At 38.1% G+C, this 17,205-nt stretch overlaps 1 protein-coding gene across 1 annotated transcript; it reads right to left on the bottom strand.

Annotated features, from left to right (window-relative positions):
- Positions 1-9,234: 9,234 nt before the first annotated feature.
- aldh8a1 (aldehyde dehydrogenase 8 family, member A1) lies at positions 9,235-15,279 on the bottom strand. The gene is made up of 7 exons (XM_056732663.1): positions 15,008-15,279; positions 13,957-14,104; positions 13,577-13,732; positions 13,281-13,430; positions 12,935-13,191; positions 11,208-11,369; positions 9,235-10,695 (listed from the first exon to the last, which is right to left on the bottom strand). Exons 1-7 carry the CDS (start codon positions 15,152-15,154, stop codon positions 10,243-10,245), a joined length of 1,473 nt encoding a protein of 490 aa, XP_056588641.1. The 5' UTR covers positions 15,155-15,279; the 3' UTR covers positions 9,235-10,242.
- Between the last annotated feature and the right edge of the window lie 1,926 nt (positions 15,280-17,205).

Genomic DNA, 17,205 nt, shown 5'->3' with positions numbered 1-17,205 from the left:
AATAATAATTTCTTTGAGATAAAAGATGAAATCCTTTTCTGCAAAAAATCTCAGTTATTCATACTGTGTCAACTAATAATAAAATGAAACTTCCTTTTCAGAAGAGGATTGAGGAAGGACGGTGAGATCACTGTTCTCATGCTCTCCTGATTCCCTCAATCATGATGGCCATAAAGATGATTAAAATCCTTCCTCTCTCTCTCACGCACACACGCACTCACACACACACACACACACACACACAGCCAGTGTGTCTCCACTCTAGCTTCTTTTATGGCATTCCTGGTCCTCACTAGCTTTAAAATAGCTCCTCTCTGGACAGGAAGTGGGGTGTGTATGTACAGGAAGTAGCTGAGAGGAGCTGGAGACGGCTGTCTGCACTGCACAGCTCAGGGTCAAGAGTCACACACAACATATACTCACAACTCAGCAGGAAAGAGAGAAAGGATGTACAGGTCCATCCCAAGTCTGATACCACTTGCACGAACGTAAAAAATGTTTTTTTGGGGGCAGAAATGATGATGTCATTTATACTTACACTTTTTTATTTAACACATGAACACATGTAACGCAACTTACAAATCAGGGAGAATAGGTTCTTCGGGGTGACCTGGGTGCTATATAACACCGTTTCCGTATAAAGAACCTGTGAAGCCCATGTATGGTTCTTCAGCGGTTCTGAATAGCACCTCAGTCTTCCAAAAGAACCGCTGAGGAACCGCCGAAGTACCAAAATAAGGTTCTATATAGCACTAAAGTCATTCCCCTATGATTACGAGGCAAGAAAAAACGAGCCAAAAAATTGTAATGGAAGTCAAAAGTGCCCCCAAACCGTTTGCTATCCTACATTCTTCAAAATATCTTATTTTGTTAAAAAAAGTAAAATAAAGTAATTTTTCCTACTATGGTAGTCAATGGGATCCAATAATATTTTGGTTATTACTGTTTTTCCAAATATCATTCTCTGATCCGAAAATATCATTTTCTCATCCGAACAAAAATATGTATACAGATTTGGAACAACTCGAGGGTGAGAAAATGAATTTTCATCCCTTTAAGATGTTGAATTGTGAGTTAAAAAATGAAATAAACAATGTTTCCTTAAATGACAGCATGCACTAAACAAAAGGAGTAAACGAAGAAAATAAAAATCTGACAATAATCTGTTTATTTTTAGGATGAAATGACATTTTAAATCCTAAATTTTCATTGTGGTTTATGACTTTTGGGCCAAACTTTTGCACACGAGTACCAAATAATAGCTCAAACACACATGTTAGTCATAGAATGTATGTAATACACTGAAATAGATCTTTGGTAAATCATTCTTTCTCATTTCTCTCAATGACAATTGTTTATTTTTAGCATCTCATTATTATTGTGCAGAGAGAAAGTTTGACAGTGTGTTATTCTGGGATCTTATTGTGATGCTTTTGACAGCTGAATGTCTATTGTCAGATTTATGAGAGCTCTGATAACCTCACATATGCAACATCAGACTTTTGTGTGTAATGAGTCAAAGCACATCAGGGGTCATTTAGTGGTTAACCTTCTTTGTAAGCAGAATACGAATGTGCTTCTACCTGAATAATAAGCTTGTTTAAGAGAGTTCACCCTGAAACAAAAAAGTTGTCATCATTTCCTTTACGTCATGTTTTAAAACAATATGCAAATATATTTTAATGAAGGTTTTTTCTACTGGCGTGATAAGATGATGTCCAACTGCAAAAAGATCAAGCAAATATAAAAAGGTATAAAAGCGGTCTGTTAAATGTGTAGCCTACAACATTGCTAGAATTGAACCAATTCTTATGGTGGGTCCCCCTCATAAGACTTTTTTTTTGGTGGGGGTTAGTCTCGCAATATACAATTGATATAAAACACAATAAATTTGATTTTAATATGCATAACTATATGCTATTAGGCTTACAAAGAAGAACAGGCTTCTTTCACTGTCCTGCGCTTAGCGGCCTTTAGACGTGGGGCGGGCGTTTCACATTTAAAGAGACATGACAACTAGCCCATAAACAAACTTAATATAAATTATTGTAAATAATTAATTCACCAAATTTACCGCATCCATTGCATGAATTTAATCACATTTGTCATCATAATTTTTACTCAAATACAAATATCTGAGGGACCCCCCAAAGTCAATTTTTTATTCCTTAATGCCTTATGGGGGATCCCGGAGCCCCCCAGCCCCCTTCAATTGAGCACTGGCCTACATTACATTGTAAGTCTTCTGAAGCCACTCCGAGAGCTGTGTTTAACAAACAGACCAAACCGTTCAATGTTTTTACTTCTATAACTTCTAAAAGTGTGTCTCCAAAGTCATATAAATTTGCAATAACATGAAGTTGAGTAAATAATTAACTTTGAGATTGAACCAATGGAGTGTCTCTTCCCGTCACATATGACAGGTTGTGCATACTTGTGACCTCCAATAGCCTTCAGAACCCCCTATGGCACAAAAACAACTTTTGGGAAATCGCCAGAGATTGTGCATAAGGTTACATAAGTGTATTTGCGCACGTTTAGGTACACATACTCCAGCTTAACACACACATTTCAACAACTTTCACGTACAGATGAAGACGAAGTGACTGCATGTGTTTGTGAACTCCAGTGACAAACGTAATTCACGGAGCATGACGATGCACCCAAACATAAAAACAAACAAATATAAGGACAGACCTAATGACTAGCAAAAGATCAAAACAGAGTATTGGAGAATTTAAAAATGACAATAACACACAAACAATACTGATCTTTGCTTGACAGACAAAGTTTAGTTTCAAAGTTGCATAAATGGCGCCGTAATAGCATAAGCCATTGGAAAAACACCTATAAAATGGCAAGAAATTTGAGTATGATCAGACATAACTCTGTCAGTCTGACGTCTGATTGTGGGATGCCTGATTATACAACATATTGGTCTGCTGCTTGTTGTTGAGTCAAACAAGGTCTCTATTGTTCACTGTTGTCTTATTTCCATGAGACAATCTCAGTTTGCAGAGTAAACTACTGACGAGGCAAATATCAGCTTTGTTATGGGACATAGATATTCACACACATTAAGGTCATACGCACTATAGCGTTGGTTACGACCTTTTAAACTTTACTTTGAACTTTTAAACTTCTTCCGAATTTTCATTTCCAGGACAGATGCAAATTCGTCCTTCCATAGCATTTTGTTCGTAATACTGGAAGATGGAAATCTGAACACCAAAAAACGTGAATAACATCAGCTTTGATGTTTCAGCGCAGATGACAATAGAAGTATACTTTCCTTTTTTAGCTATTGACATCTGATGACAATTTACAATTTTCCCTGCGGTGGCTCGGAGTCATAATCATCTATCTGCTGTTAGAAAGACAATGAAGAATCTGAGGAAATGCAGCTTTCTCTGAACGCTTTGTTCAGGAGAGGAAATCAGCTGTTGCATGCTCACTGAATACGGACACACAAAGACATATGTACTTGCGTACGGCCCTCAATGGCCGCCACAGGCGCCTGTCTGGGACGGAAAGAATATAATGGGCCGAAAGAGGCAGTAACACAAAGCAGACACAAGGGAACCGCAGTTGAAGTCTTCTGAGTGGAGATGTCTCCCTTCCGTCTCAGTAAAGACACACCTAAACACACCCATAACAATGGAGTTTTCAAGATACTTTATCCATCACATCACCCTGGTCAAGAGTACTAGTTCTGAACTTCCTACCGGGGCCAATACTACAATAATGAACAACTATTAATGAATTATAAACTTTTCCTAGACAGCAACAATGTTATGTGGAAAGCAAAGTTTCATAAAGACTCGATGTCACAAACTGACAAAAATCAAAACTTTTTTTTGATTTTAAGGAACCTCTACACAACTTGATCCTTAACTATTTTTGTACACATTCACATTATTTCATTGCTATATCCTTTCACTCTACTAGGTCAAAATTTGTCTCATTTGTTTCAATTTTACCTTAAAGATGGATACCTAACCTGATACCTAAAAACATAAATGAGAACTCGGTCAGGTAAGCTGACCTAAAAGAGCAAAATCTAACCACGATTCTCTTAAAGGAAGACAGAATACGATGACCACTTTGACCGCTACTGAGATGTTGACAGACACCGATTAGTTCAAATATTTGGACATGATTTGATGCGATTACACAATTTCCAGCCCCTATTTCAAGTTTTCCATCATTTTTACAATGATATTATTCTAATTTCATAACCAGTAAAGAACGAACTCCTTTAGTGTGATATGATGTTATGTCACACAGGTACGACATTTTACAAACTATCTAATCCCGCATACTGATCATGAGTAAATCACTACAGTGTTGTGATGCAAGTGGTAACCAATGAGCAGAGAAAATCAATACAGAATGTAAATAAAAGCATTGACGCACAAAGTATCTAGGACAAGGTCAGTCCCTCTACTGTTTGCACTGTGCGAGTGTGTGTGTCTGTGTAGGAAATGGAAGGTGTGTCCTTGTCGACCAATTCAGAGAGAGGACAGGCCTCACCTCCAGCCGCCTGCATTTCTTCACAAGTCTCTGAGCGTAACTGAGAGAATTAAATTTGTATTCCTGTTAGTTTATGTTCAGTGAATGCTCTTTGAAGGATCATACGCCACAGTAAATAATATTGAAGTTATCATTTCATCATATGATAAATCCTTGTATTGTTTACACTCCGGGACAAATATCCATTCAACAAAAGTATGTGAGTTGCGAGTGGTTCGATAACTCAGTTTATGCATTTCCTGATGCTGATTGGCTCTCAGATGAGGCTTGGTTGACAGAGTTTGAATGCTAAACGTGAGCGACTGTGCCTACCACGTCTCATAACAGTTTCGAACCACCGTAATCTAAATGATGACATTGATTTCGTGATGGTTGAGGCCTCAAATGATCATTCTGAAAAATGAACAAAGAGCTCAAACCAGTTAATGACATCGTAATGCTGAGGCCATTTGCGAGGAAAATCACAAAAATGGGTTCTTTATAAGATCTTTAAAAGATCTCCAAGCATCAAAGAGATTGAAAAAAAAATTGAGGATTGTGACAAGATTCCATCGATCTTCCAAGAAAATTACGGTCTATTGTGATTGAAACCACCGAGACACTGAAGACTGCAATGAAAGTTTCAAATTATAATTTTATAATGTGAAACAACTAATATTATAATTTCTGAAAGCTTCCTTTTGTTTCTATTTCCAACAGCATTCTCTCTCTTTATCCCCTTAACATAGATAAAAACAGAAACACTGAGTTTTCACCATCATGTGTCTGTGTGTTGATACCATGGAGCGAGACCATCTGGATATGTGGTAAAACACTAGTCAGCAAAAAGGGCTCCAAAAAACCCCCAGTGATGTCACAAGAGCCGTTGTCATGTTGAGGATTGTGGCTCACACAAGACGATCTGTGTGCTAGAAAATGGTATTTTTACTGACAAATAATGCATTTCAGTCTGAGAAAGATTATGTTGGGGCGGGTTAGTTGTATACAACACTGAGACATGCCCTCACTCTTGTATATACAGGGAGGAATCAATGTGTCCTGACCATAGATCAAAAATATGGACGTAGTGTCTGTGATGTCACGCATAGGTTTACGAAGAGTAATATTGAAGCCTAAAGTAGGCGGAGACGCTCATCGCCATCTTGTCATTGCGTCATCGCGTGTCACTCCCGTATAATCGAAAATGGGCAAAAAGGTTGGACGTGGTAAGAGCTGAGGCGCCTGGTTTGCTGAGACAACTTGTCACTCAAGTGGCCACGTGCCTAATTTGAATAATTTTAAGGCTTAATAGAAGTTAAATGGGTGAGTTATAAAAAAATACTATCCTCACAGGTAAAATACGATATATAGACAGGCTGTAAACATGTTTTTTATGTCATTTAACATTGGGCTCAATGAGATTGGTCCTGACACGACTTTTATACTTATTTTATAGACACACGACATCAAAAAACTGAAACACACACAGCTTTGCAAACACAACTCAAATTGAGAAAATGTTTATGCTTGATTTGTTTGACACAAAATCATTAACTTGTTGGCATTTAAATTGTGTCAGATTAAATTTTGCATTCCAACAGAGACAGACTATTAAACGGCAGTCTAGTCATGTGACCTTTATTCACGCCATGAACCATTCTAGAGAGCGTGATTTTAGAAAAGTCCATTCTTCTGATTGGAAAAAAAGCATTTCCTTTTAAAAGCATATATTTAAGATAAATATTGTTTACAATGTTTGGCAAGGGAACTAAGTATTTCAAATTTGTGATGTTTAACATTTTAAGAATAGCAGGTATTTGAAATCTGCCAAGCATGAGGCCTAGTCATGAGTTTCATAACTGTTTTAAAAATACTGCATCATATTATTAGTAAAGTCAATTATTTCTGGACAGTAATTGCCTGATAGCTCTACGCCTGATCTGTAAAAGGTAAAAACACATTTGAAGTGTATCTGTGGGTTCCTGAGTCACATCTTTTTATAGATTCATGCATTTCGGAAAATTATTGCTTTAGATCACTGAAGTGCCTGTATCATCATCATTAAATTATAATTTACGGTGCAGCTATTGTAACCTATTTGACCATCTCTAACACCTACACCATACACTCGAATGTAGTACAGATACTTAAATGGACCCTTTCGCAAGATCCAAACAAAACTGGTCCAGAATCACTTCCTGTTTCAGTTTTTAACACAGATTCAGAAAGAAACATCTTGTGTATGATCTAATGACATGAGCAAGAAAACAACGGGAGACCAGTTTGTTCACGTCTTGCAAAATGGTATATACATGCTCCTCCACACCTGTGCTTTAAGCAGTGGTCACTGCCCACCCATACGGCTTCCGTCCTTAATTCTCTCCTCCGCCTCTTTCCAATCTTCTGTTGGCAAGAAGGGTGGACCGGTAGGGTGGTACACACAAACACACGTATTCCATTAACTTGGAGGAAGTTATACAAGCTGAAGCTACGTGATCATCCACAGTTTTCTTTCTGGGTCACACAGACAAGACGAATGATTGGGAAACAGGACATTTTACATTTCTCCTTCTGTTTCCCTGGGTTTATTTAACCTGATTACACTTAAATTACATCTCACGACTCAGCAGTATTCATCCGAGTACTGGATCCCCACCTCCCCACGCAGGCCACAACGGAAAATTCCCTGATATGACCTGCTGTTCTTTTCACACACACGCCAAAGACGCCTGCTTTTTTATAATCATGTTCATTTTGACCACCCCTTAAAAAACATTTTGAATCAACGAAAATGTATCACTTGTTAACCTTGTTCTAGAAAATCAATGCATAAATCCCCCACACATGAATAAATTAAATGAATGATCTGGGCTCTGAAATTATGCCTTGCTATCAAATGAGAATGATGGGTCATAAGCTCAGGGTTATTATGGGTGATATCCTCAAAACTGCATACATGAATGTGTGTGTGTGCACAGGATGGTTCAAGGGCATCGCCTGTGGTCAAAGCAAAATAAAAGCTGCCAATTAGGGCTCCGCCCTTTGAGCACGAGCGCACAGAGACGTGACAGAACACATTCAAGTTTCCTTTAGTTTCTCACACAAATGGCAACACACCCCTCATTAACCGACAAAAGCTTTCAATACAGATCCAAGATATCACAGCTAGACTTTCTCTTGAATTGGCCATTTTGTGTTTTCTGCACCAGAGTTTGGCACACACCAACACGTACTCTTTTGTTATGTCTGTGTCTGTTTGAACAGCTTTTATACTGTAGGGACCAATATCCTTACAAAAATATACTGTGGCGTGCAGGGACGGATTATAACTTCAAAGGGCCCCGGGTTCAGTTACCTCCAAGAGCCCTCCAAGAGATTTCGCCGTTCTTTCCCTTAGCTGGGCATTCACAGTTATAGAAAGTGAAAGTTATGATGATAATGAATATTAAAACCATTCTCGCTATGCATCAAATGCCTGCGCTAGGCTACAAATGTGACCCTGGATCACAAAACCAGTCTTGAGGAGCACGGGAACATTTTTAGTTAAAGACAAAAATACATTGTATGGGTCAAAATTATAGATATTTTCTTTTATGCCAAAAATAGTTAGGATATTAAGTAAAGATCATGTTTTACGAAGATATTTTGTAAATTTCCTACCTTAAAAATTTAAAAACTTTCTTTTTGGGAGTGGATGGCCTGCCACAGTGCCCCTGATCAACAACTTCAAGGGCAATTTTCTCAATATTTTTATTTTTTGCACTCTCAGATTCCAGAGTTTTAAACGGTTTTATCTCAGACAGATATTGTCCTATTCTAACAACACATACATCCATAGAAATCTTATTTATTCAGCTTTCAGATTAAAAAAAATCTACCCATAAATCTGGTTTTGTTGTGCAGGTTCACATATAATCTGTAAAGGGTTTATAGAAGTCCAATATTAGACACAGCGAAAGATCAACAATGGACCAAATTAAGTGTATGAAACACACATCTATAATAATCTGTCAAACACGCATGTATTTAATGCTTCACGGAAGAAAAAAAAAGATTTCTCAGCATAAAATGCCCCTGTGACATGTCTGTAAACATCAAATCATCAAGCAAATGATTCAGAAAATGCTATTTAGATGTGTTGTAATTTAGTTAATAAGTTAAATTAAAATAAAAACTGTATGTTGCCAAGATTTGTTGATCATTTCATTTTTTACAGGGTATCCACAGAGGCCTTGTAAAGGCTATGGGACCCATACATTAGTCATAGATAAACATTTGTTTTCATTGTTGTTGGGTTCTCTGTACAAAACATGATGGCGCAACCTTGAAGGGCCCTGGCGTGCAATGACGACAACAGGTTGTGTCATGGTTCTTTATACCAAGTAGTACAATGACAGTGAATGTAAATTAAAAGTATACCATTTAAAAATTGTTAGATTTACAGTCATAAATATTTAGTGTTATGCAATATAACGCATGCAGCTGTTTGACATATTGACAAATATTCCACAAGATAGAATAACAGAGTTATGTGATTATAACCAGACACAAAATATCCCATTTACACCTTCAGTTTTTAATATTGTGCTCTGCTTTCTCAAGCACTAATGATTGTTTGCACTCTTAAGCGAGGGTTGTGCATGAATAAGTTATTTTTCTTGTGGAATATATGCAAATATCTGTTATGCAACTACCTAAGGGCAGCAATAGATTACATAAAACCCCAAAACATAATGATCTTTATTCCAATATTCTCATTGTAAAAAAAGCTAAACATCTTACAGAATGTGCAAGGGGTGTGTAAAACTATACGGTTTGATAAACTGTGTATACATAGCACTTTAGGGTAGGCTACTACAAATAATACCATATCTTAAAGTAGTTTCATGATTCTATTTGTTGTTTCAATTTCTTACGTTTAAGTAAATGAGAATGAGAAAATTTGACCTCAAGAACAGAGAAGCCAAGAACAAAGATGTGAAACTCAGAGGTCAGTTTCATGCTAACGGTGTCTATCACTAGTGTTAAGGTCCAGCTGGTTCTGAATCCTATTGAAGCTTCTGAAGCACAGCGTGTTTGTGAAGCACACAACAGTCGTGGGCTGTAGAAAGATTTTGTGTGTCAGATAGACACTTCCCACACTTGGAAAAAGTCACAGTTTTGACACTTCTTGGAAATGACACGTTAATACACACCCAGATGTAGAAAGGTAACATGCATGAGTCTGGAGCCTTAATCTAGGTCTCGTACCCATATGGTGTCCCAGAGAAAAAATGGAAATTTCCACATTTCTTGAAAATCTTACACGTTTGTCCTAGTCAGCTATGAATTTAAGAACAGACAAATATTACAGCCCTAAACTCTTTCTGCATGTCAACAATCTTTATTTTGTGTCTATATTTATTTTTCCTACAGAACCTTAGGAGGAACGTCAGAGACGAAGTTGACACAGAAACATATCTGAGGTCTCTTGAGCCTTGTAAGGACAACACAAATTTTCTCCTGGTCTCCTTACATGGCACATGCTTGATCGTTTTAAGTCACTTTTCTAAAATTAAAGGATGCACTTCGTTTTATCATTCTGAACTTTATTTACAACCATCCAAGACAAAAATCAGATGCTTCCTCTATATAGTTTGTACACAGGTTCGCAATAAAACATTATTGACATTGTGACTCACTCTCCCAGCATGCATTACTTCATCTTGCGTGTGAACGTTTCAGGCCAGATTAGTGTTTAACGGCGATCACTTTAACCTCTGTAAAGAAGTGGTACGAATCTTTTCCACCTTCTCTACCAATTCCAGAGCTTTTCATACCCCCAAACGGAAGATTTAAGTCTCTGACCAGCCAGCAGTTGGTCCACACTAACCCAGCTTGCAGTTTCCTAGCAACCCTGTGCACTCGCCCCACATCTCGGGACCACACCGTGGCGGATAAGCCGTAGCGTACACCATTGGCTCGGGATATCACTTCCTCCTCTTTATCGAAGAGTGTCACACAGGTAACGGGTCCAAATATCTCTTCCTGCATCAAGGCGGAAGAATCCGTAACCCCAGAGATGACGGTGGGCAGCATAAAATAGCCACCCGCATTTCGCTGTGGAAGGGTAAGTTTGTCCACGCCCTCCCCACAATGCACCTGAGCACCCTCTGCCAGCGCTAAAGCAACGTAACCTTTGACCTGTGGAAGGAGTTTGTGGTCATTAAAAAGGGACAGAAAGATGATGAGAAACGACATATATTTTTTAACTAAAAAAGGCAACTGATTTGGCCACACGCGACCTTTCTCAATGTTGGAATAAGCATTTTTGTTTTGTCTACTTGGGTTGTATTGGTATAAGGCACCTCATTTTGGTCTTTGGCCATTTTTTTATTTGGATATTTAAAAAGTTCAAGTCACAAACCTGGAATAATAAGGTAGCATTCATATTTGATTAGACCGAAATTTCCATAGTAGTCATGATCAACATTTTCAGTCTATTTTCGCAGTAGAGAATGACTTTACATTTAACACGCATCTGTCGTGCAAAAGTGAATTTTGGCAGTGTTTGCTTCTATGTTTTTATTTCATGTTGTCTGTATCTGTAGTCCAATAAATCTGTTTGTGACGGGTGATATTTCACCTTATAGGACTTTTCAAACAACATGTTATATACAGAAACATGTCATTGAGATTCATGATTGTTGTCTGACCTTCTCCAAGTGCTCTTTGCTGATGAGTGCACCATTGTTGTTGGCGGGGTCGGAGGGCGCTCCGGTTTTCCACTGCCGAGCTGCCTCCACAAAGCGAGAAAGAAATTCTGGATAAATACTCCTTTCAACAAAAACTCTGCTGGTACAGAGACAGATCTCTCCCTGGAAGAGAGTGAAAGAAAAAAGTGAAAGAGGTGAATTATTCCTTCCTACCTCACCTATTGATGAAGCATTACAACATCCCTAAGTTAAAGCACATAAGTATGATTCTACTTTGAAAACGTATTAAATTAAGACACGCTTGATAACAACAGTATGGGTGTCTGTGATGTATATGGCACAGAGAGAGCAAACGAGAAGAGATAGAACAGTATTTCCTGGCTGTATTCACATTGTGCAGTTTGAGCACCACGGTGTGGTAGAAAACAGAACTACAAGTTTATCATACCTGTTATGTTTCCTTAGTCAGGACAAACGTTAATATCTTCAAAATAAAGATACTTTAGCCTATTTGCATGACCAACTCAACACTTCCGTTTTCGACAGTGTATAAAGAAATGACGTAATGAAGGTAATTAACGTTATAAAAATAAGTAGCAATTTACTTAAGAATGTCGTCTTGTGATTTGTTATTAACACGAATGTATTTTATGACCCTGTCCATTGTTTTAAATCCTTCAATCTTTCGGACGTATAGGTTTATTTCGTTATTTTATTTCGATGTGTTTTTAAAAGCTGCCTTTCACCTGTTGTGTTGCATCGCCTCAATCTTGATGCAGCTCCGCGAGATCTGACAGGCGGATCCCATCAAAGTATCGCGAGAGCGATTCGAAAGCAAACGTTTTATGGTTTTTCGATTCGATTCGCTCTCGCGATATGTTGATGTCATCCGACTGTCGGATCTTGCGGCGCAGCATCAAGTCGAACAAGCCTTTTGTCTGATGAAACGACAAAGCGGCTGAAGCTGATTGGTTTAATCGCTAACATCTGACAACAAATTTGTCATGATTGGTTATTTTCGCGGTAGGAGGCAAATTTAAAAGATGTTTTCATGTTTCCACAAATATTAGTGAAAAAAATCCTTATGCCAATTTTTTTGTTTAATATAGGGCTATTTTTGAGAAGGCTATACACAATGCAGACCAATTTGGAGTCGCCGTTACGGTTACGTATCTGTCGGCTGCGCGCGCATACTGGTTGCAGAACAACACTGGAAACAAAGCAGCAATGAGTGAAACGGAGGAGACAATTCCTTCAAAAACATGTTTTTGTGTTGTTGAATGTCAGAATCGGATTTGCAAAAATGATGGTATTATTTCCTTTGAAATACCGTCGTTGAATATGCCATTTTAAGCAAAACAAGTCATTAAACAAACAGGCTCGACTAATTTTATTCAGGTAAGGTTTTCAATAATCTTTCTAAATCTGAACTTTTTTGTTGACCGTATCCATGTAATTCTCTAGTCGTTATAAAGTCGTTAATAATCTCTCCCGGGTTTTTCTGCAACCAAGATGCGCGCTCATCCCGAATGTTTACAAACTTAGAATTAGCCTATACTCAGGACTTATGAGCTACTGTTTTGTGAATAAAAATACATAACAAAATATTATGCTGTTAGGAACACGAACTAACGCGAATGAAATTGACTACCCCATTCTCATCCAATCAGATTTGCCCACCGGAAATGTTGTAATATACCCTGACTGGTCCATGTGAATAAACTCACTTGATTGGAGAAGCTGGATTGTATGGTAGTGCTGATGCATTGCTCCATATCAGCATCAGCAAATATAATAGCAGGATTTTTCCCACCAAGTTCCAAAGAAAGTTTCTTACAATATGGTGCGCTACGCTCGGTTATCAGTCTTGCTGTGGCCGTGCTGCCCGTAAATGAAATAAGAGGCACATCAGGATGGGACACCAAGGCATCCCCAGCACATGGGCCCGTCCCAAACACGATATTAACCACTCCAGGTGGAAAGCCTGTATCATAGAAACATGCACTCAATAAGGATATGTCATATTGCAAACTTCTTATGTCACACACCCAGATAAACACACAAAGGCCTCACCGGCTTCCTCCAACAGCCGACACATCATCCAGGCAGTGACCGAGGTCATTTCACTGGGTTTGGCCACCACTGTGTTGCCCGTAGCAACAGCCGGGGCAATTTTCCATGTCAGGAGATAAAGCGGCAGGTTCCACGGACTGATAAGACCAGCTACAGAGAAAAGACACCCAAAATCGTGTCCTGGTCATCTTTCCGTTCAAAATTAAGAGAGAAATGTGAAGCAAACTCCTACTTTAACTATATTTCAAAAAATTATGCGCATTTTGAGATGAAGTAATATGCATAAACCCACATACCCACTCCTACAGGACAGCGTATTGTGTAGTTGAGACAACCCATGTGGTCCATCTGACTGCATTCAGTAAGGTGATGCAGAACAGACGAAGCAAAGAAACGGAAGTTGTACGCTGAACGTGGAATGTCCACATTTCGAGCAAAAGTTGCAGTCTTTCCTGAGACAGCGAGAGAGATGGGAACATAGGATTACATTTTTTACATCGACAGCCTCATTCATTTTGCGTTTGTGTACCATAATGCACAGATAACTGATCATGTACAGTCAGCCAGTCCAGAATAAACAGATGATGCAAGACCCTGTTACGATGGAAAAGTTAATCCCTCCGTTTGGGTTAAGTGCTAAATCCATTAAATCTGTAGTGCGGTACAGTAGAGTTACCCTGGTCTTTAGACTCAGCCTGAACAAACTCCTCCAGACGGGCCTCTATCAGGTCTGCCAGTTTATTCAGCACTTGAGATCTCTCTGCTGGACTCTTCGCCGACCAATCGGGAAATGCGTCTTTGGCTGCTTTCACAGCAGCATCCACCTACAGTATTAACATTCGGGAAATTGAGTTGGATATTGCATCTAACTGGTGTTTTTGTTATTTGAGGCTATGAAGTAAGCTGGATTTATTAACTGCCTTCCATTTTGGTGACACTGTATGTAGCGTAATATTGCACTGATGGGACACATTTCCAGACTTTTGATTGTTCCACTGACCTCAGAGAAGTTCTTGTCGTGTGAGCTCTTGCTTAGTTTCGTTTGAAAGGATACTTCACCCAAAAATGAAAGGTTGTTGTGATGAACACAGAGAAAAGATATTTGGAAGAATGCTTATGACCAAACAGATCTTGCCCCCCCTTGACTCCCATAGTATGAAACATTATCTTTTCTGTTGTTGTGTTGAACACAAAAGAAGACATTTTGAAGAATGTAGGACAGCAAACAGTTCTGGGGCACTTTTGACTTCCATTGTTTTTTTCCAAGCATGAAATTCAAAATCTGTCTGGTTACAAGCTTACCAAATATCTTTCTTTGTGCTCATCAGAATAAAGACATTTATACAGATTTGGAAAAACTAAGGTGAGTAAATGATGACAGAAGTTTCATTTTTGGGTGACGTATCCCTTTAATAATTATCAAATGGACTTTGAGCATCATGCCACTACTTTTTAATTTGTTTACGTTGAGAAATATATGGGTCCAAAGGTAAGTTAGTCTGTTTCAGCAGACTTGCATAACCTATTACTCCATACTTGGAATTTGTATCTTCAGCCATGTAATGGTGTAACTGGTTATATATTTCTTAAAGGTAACACTTTGGCAAAAACAAGATTACAATTAAAACTTGAAGTAATACTACTACTACTAATAATAAGTCAAAGTTGTTTAGGCCTACATCCTTGTATTGAAATGAAAAATATACGTTTCAAGAGAAATGTCTCACCTCCTCTGGTCCACTGTCTGGAACTTTGCAGTAAAGCTCTCCAGTTGATGGATCGAAGGAGTCTAAATGCTTACCGCATGGCACAAACTTCCCTCCGATGTAGTTTTCCAGCACTAGATAATTTGTGTGTTTTGATTCTTTAGACATTATGGAGAACTCTGAATGAAAGTTTTACAAACTAAAGGAGAAACTACAATGTGTGTATTCCAGTCGACAGCAGTTGAGCTTTAACCAGACTCTTCTGTAATAGCTACTTACGCAAGCGAGTGGCTGTATACACGAACACGCTCTTTCAGCAGATGTGAAGCTCACAGGATTTAGTAGTTGCTTTGTGGCTCATATGTGTTTATTTTTACATGTACATTATTAAAATGTTTGCACAAAATAGTTGATGGACATACTGAATTAAATATTTATAAAAGCAGAATTTAAACTGTAGTTAAATTCAAAGTTTCTTCTTGTTCTGAATCCAGGACTGAATGTACCTCAACGTGGATAACTTCAGTAGCATTAATGAATTACTGTCATTTTGTATTAAATAACACAGAGTATATACTGCCACCTTGTGTAAAATTGTAGTAGCCATTTAAAAAAAAATTCATAGGTGATGACTGATTTTGGGGTTAATCATAATTTTGCTGTGTTTTGTTCAGATAAAACGCAAGCAATCGCGTTCCACGCTCTTTATTACTCGCAGGAAAGAAAATCCTTATTTTCGTGCGAGTGCCTCAAAAACTCTTCGCGAATTGATAGCTCGAGTTGAAATTTTGCAATGCAGCTTTGCATTGACTTTGTATGTAATTATTCGCGCCATACGCTTAATTCGCGTCCGGTGTGAACAAAGCATTACAGTATGTGCTCGTGACAGGAGGACAGGTTTAACACATGACTAGGTATCTGCCCCACACTGACACAATTCTTCACAAAGCCCAACTTACAGTAAAATACATATAGAGACTTCCACAAGAAACCCTTATAAAGTGTTTAAAATGCTTTTACCAAAATGCTCATTTGGGAGAAAGAGTTGTTTTAGAGGACAATGTTTCTGTTGGAGGAATGTCCTAAAGACATGAGGAACAATATTTTTTACAGGTGTGGACGCAGATAGATGCGTCATATTATCAGTGCAGTCCATTGTGTTGAAGATATTTTGTAAGTCCTGAACACCTCTTGCCCAAAATAATCCGGGGTTAGGAAGAAGATGCAGACAGACAGGCCAAAAAGCCAAAGAGGGCAGACACATCTGTCACAGGCAGTCCAACTACTTTACTTGGTAAGATACACACTGCAAGACACAGAGCTCTTACAATACTGCAAAAAAGTCACTGACAAGTCATCTAAACTTTCATTTTAAAAGAGGCCCAATTTCTTATTCTCACAACACTTGGACTCACAAGAGCTCACCACAGGTTTTTAAATGACTTTCAATTTCTCTAAACTGAAAAAACGATATCATCAGAAAACAGCCACAAAAAATCAACACGGCAAAGATTTCACAATTCATCGCCACAAAATGTCTTCTACAAAACCCACACAATATCATCCCATTTCAATTCAGATTCAAGAATTGAAGTGTAGTTTTGAAAAGAATCCTCCATTTAATTCCTAATTTCACAGACAAGACTTGTTTAAGACAGGACAATGCCTTATTAAATTTAAGTCGCTTATATAAATATACTAAAAGAAAAACATCCCGAGCCAAAATAATTAGGCTACACCGACCAATTTTAAGTAATGTCAAGTAATTTTTAGTTAAGACAGCTCGAGTCTGTGACTAGCTTATAGCCTTAAACCATGAATCCCTGAGACTGATAAAACACCAGAAGGATTAGAAAAAATTATTTGACAAAAAAAGAAAAATTATTTGTTTAACGTAAATATAGAAATCAAGATACATGTAACCAAGTTAACAAACATTTACTGATCAAGAGAAACATTAAAATAACAAGAGACTCTGTGAGACTTTGGTCCCTACATTTCAAAAGGCAAACTTTCATACGTGCACCTCTGAAAAGCATCCATTTCTCAAGACAATAGTGGAACAAACCATCAATTTTGTTTCAACCAAAATGGCGTTCCTGAACTACAATTCTAGCCGGTTCCTGTGGTGCGAACACTGTGCATTTCCGTCAAATCGTTCTGCAAGTGCGAAAGCCCCCAATGAAAATTAGCCAAGCAAGAACCTCACATTTATACAG

This window comes from Triplophysa dalaica, chromosome 20 (genome assembly GCF_015846415.1).
Source record: "Triplophysa dalaica isolate WHDGS20190420 chromosome 20, ASM1584641v1, whole genome shotgun sequence".
Classification (NCBI taxonomy): domain Eukaryota; kingdom Metazoa; phylum Chordata; class Actinopteri; order Cypriniformes; family Nemacheilidae; genus Triplophysa; species Triplophysa dalaica.
The sequence above is the reverse complement of the archived record's forward strand: the minus strand, read 5'-3'. Positions and strand labels throughout refer to the sequence as shown.

Bases quoted from the DNA above. Each gene is read 5' to 3' on its own strand.
- aldh8a1 (XM_056732663.1), bottom strand. From the start codon at position 15,154: ATGTCTAAAGAATCAAAACACACAAATTATCTAGTGCTGGAAAACTAC. The intron at 14,105-15,007 runs GTGAGACATTTC...TTAATACTGTAG, and splicing joins CAGACAGTGGACCAGAGGAG to GTGGATGCTGCTGTGAAAGC. The intron at 11,370-12,934 runs GTGAGTTTATTC...ACTCTCTTCCAG, and splicing joins AATCCAGCTTCTCCAATCAA to GGAGAGATCTGTCTCTGTAC.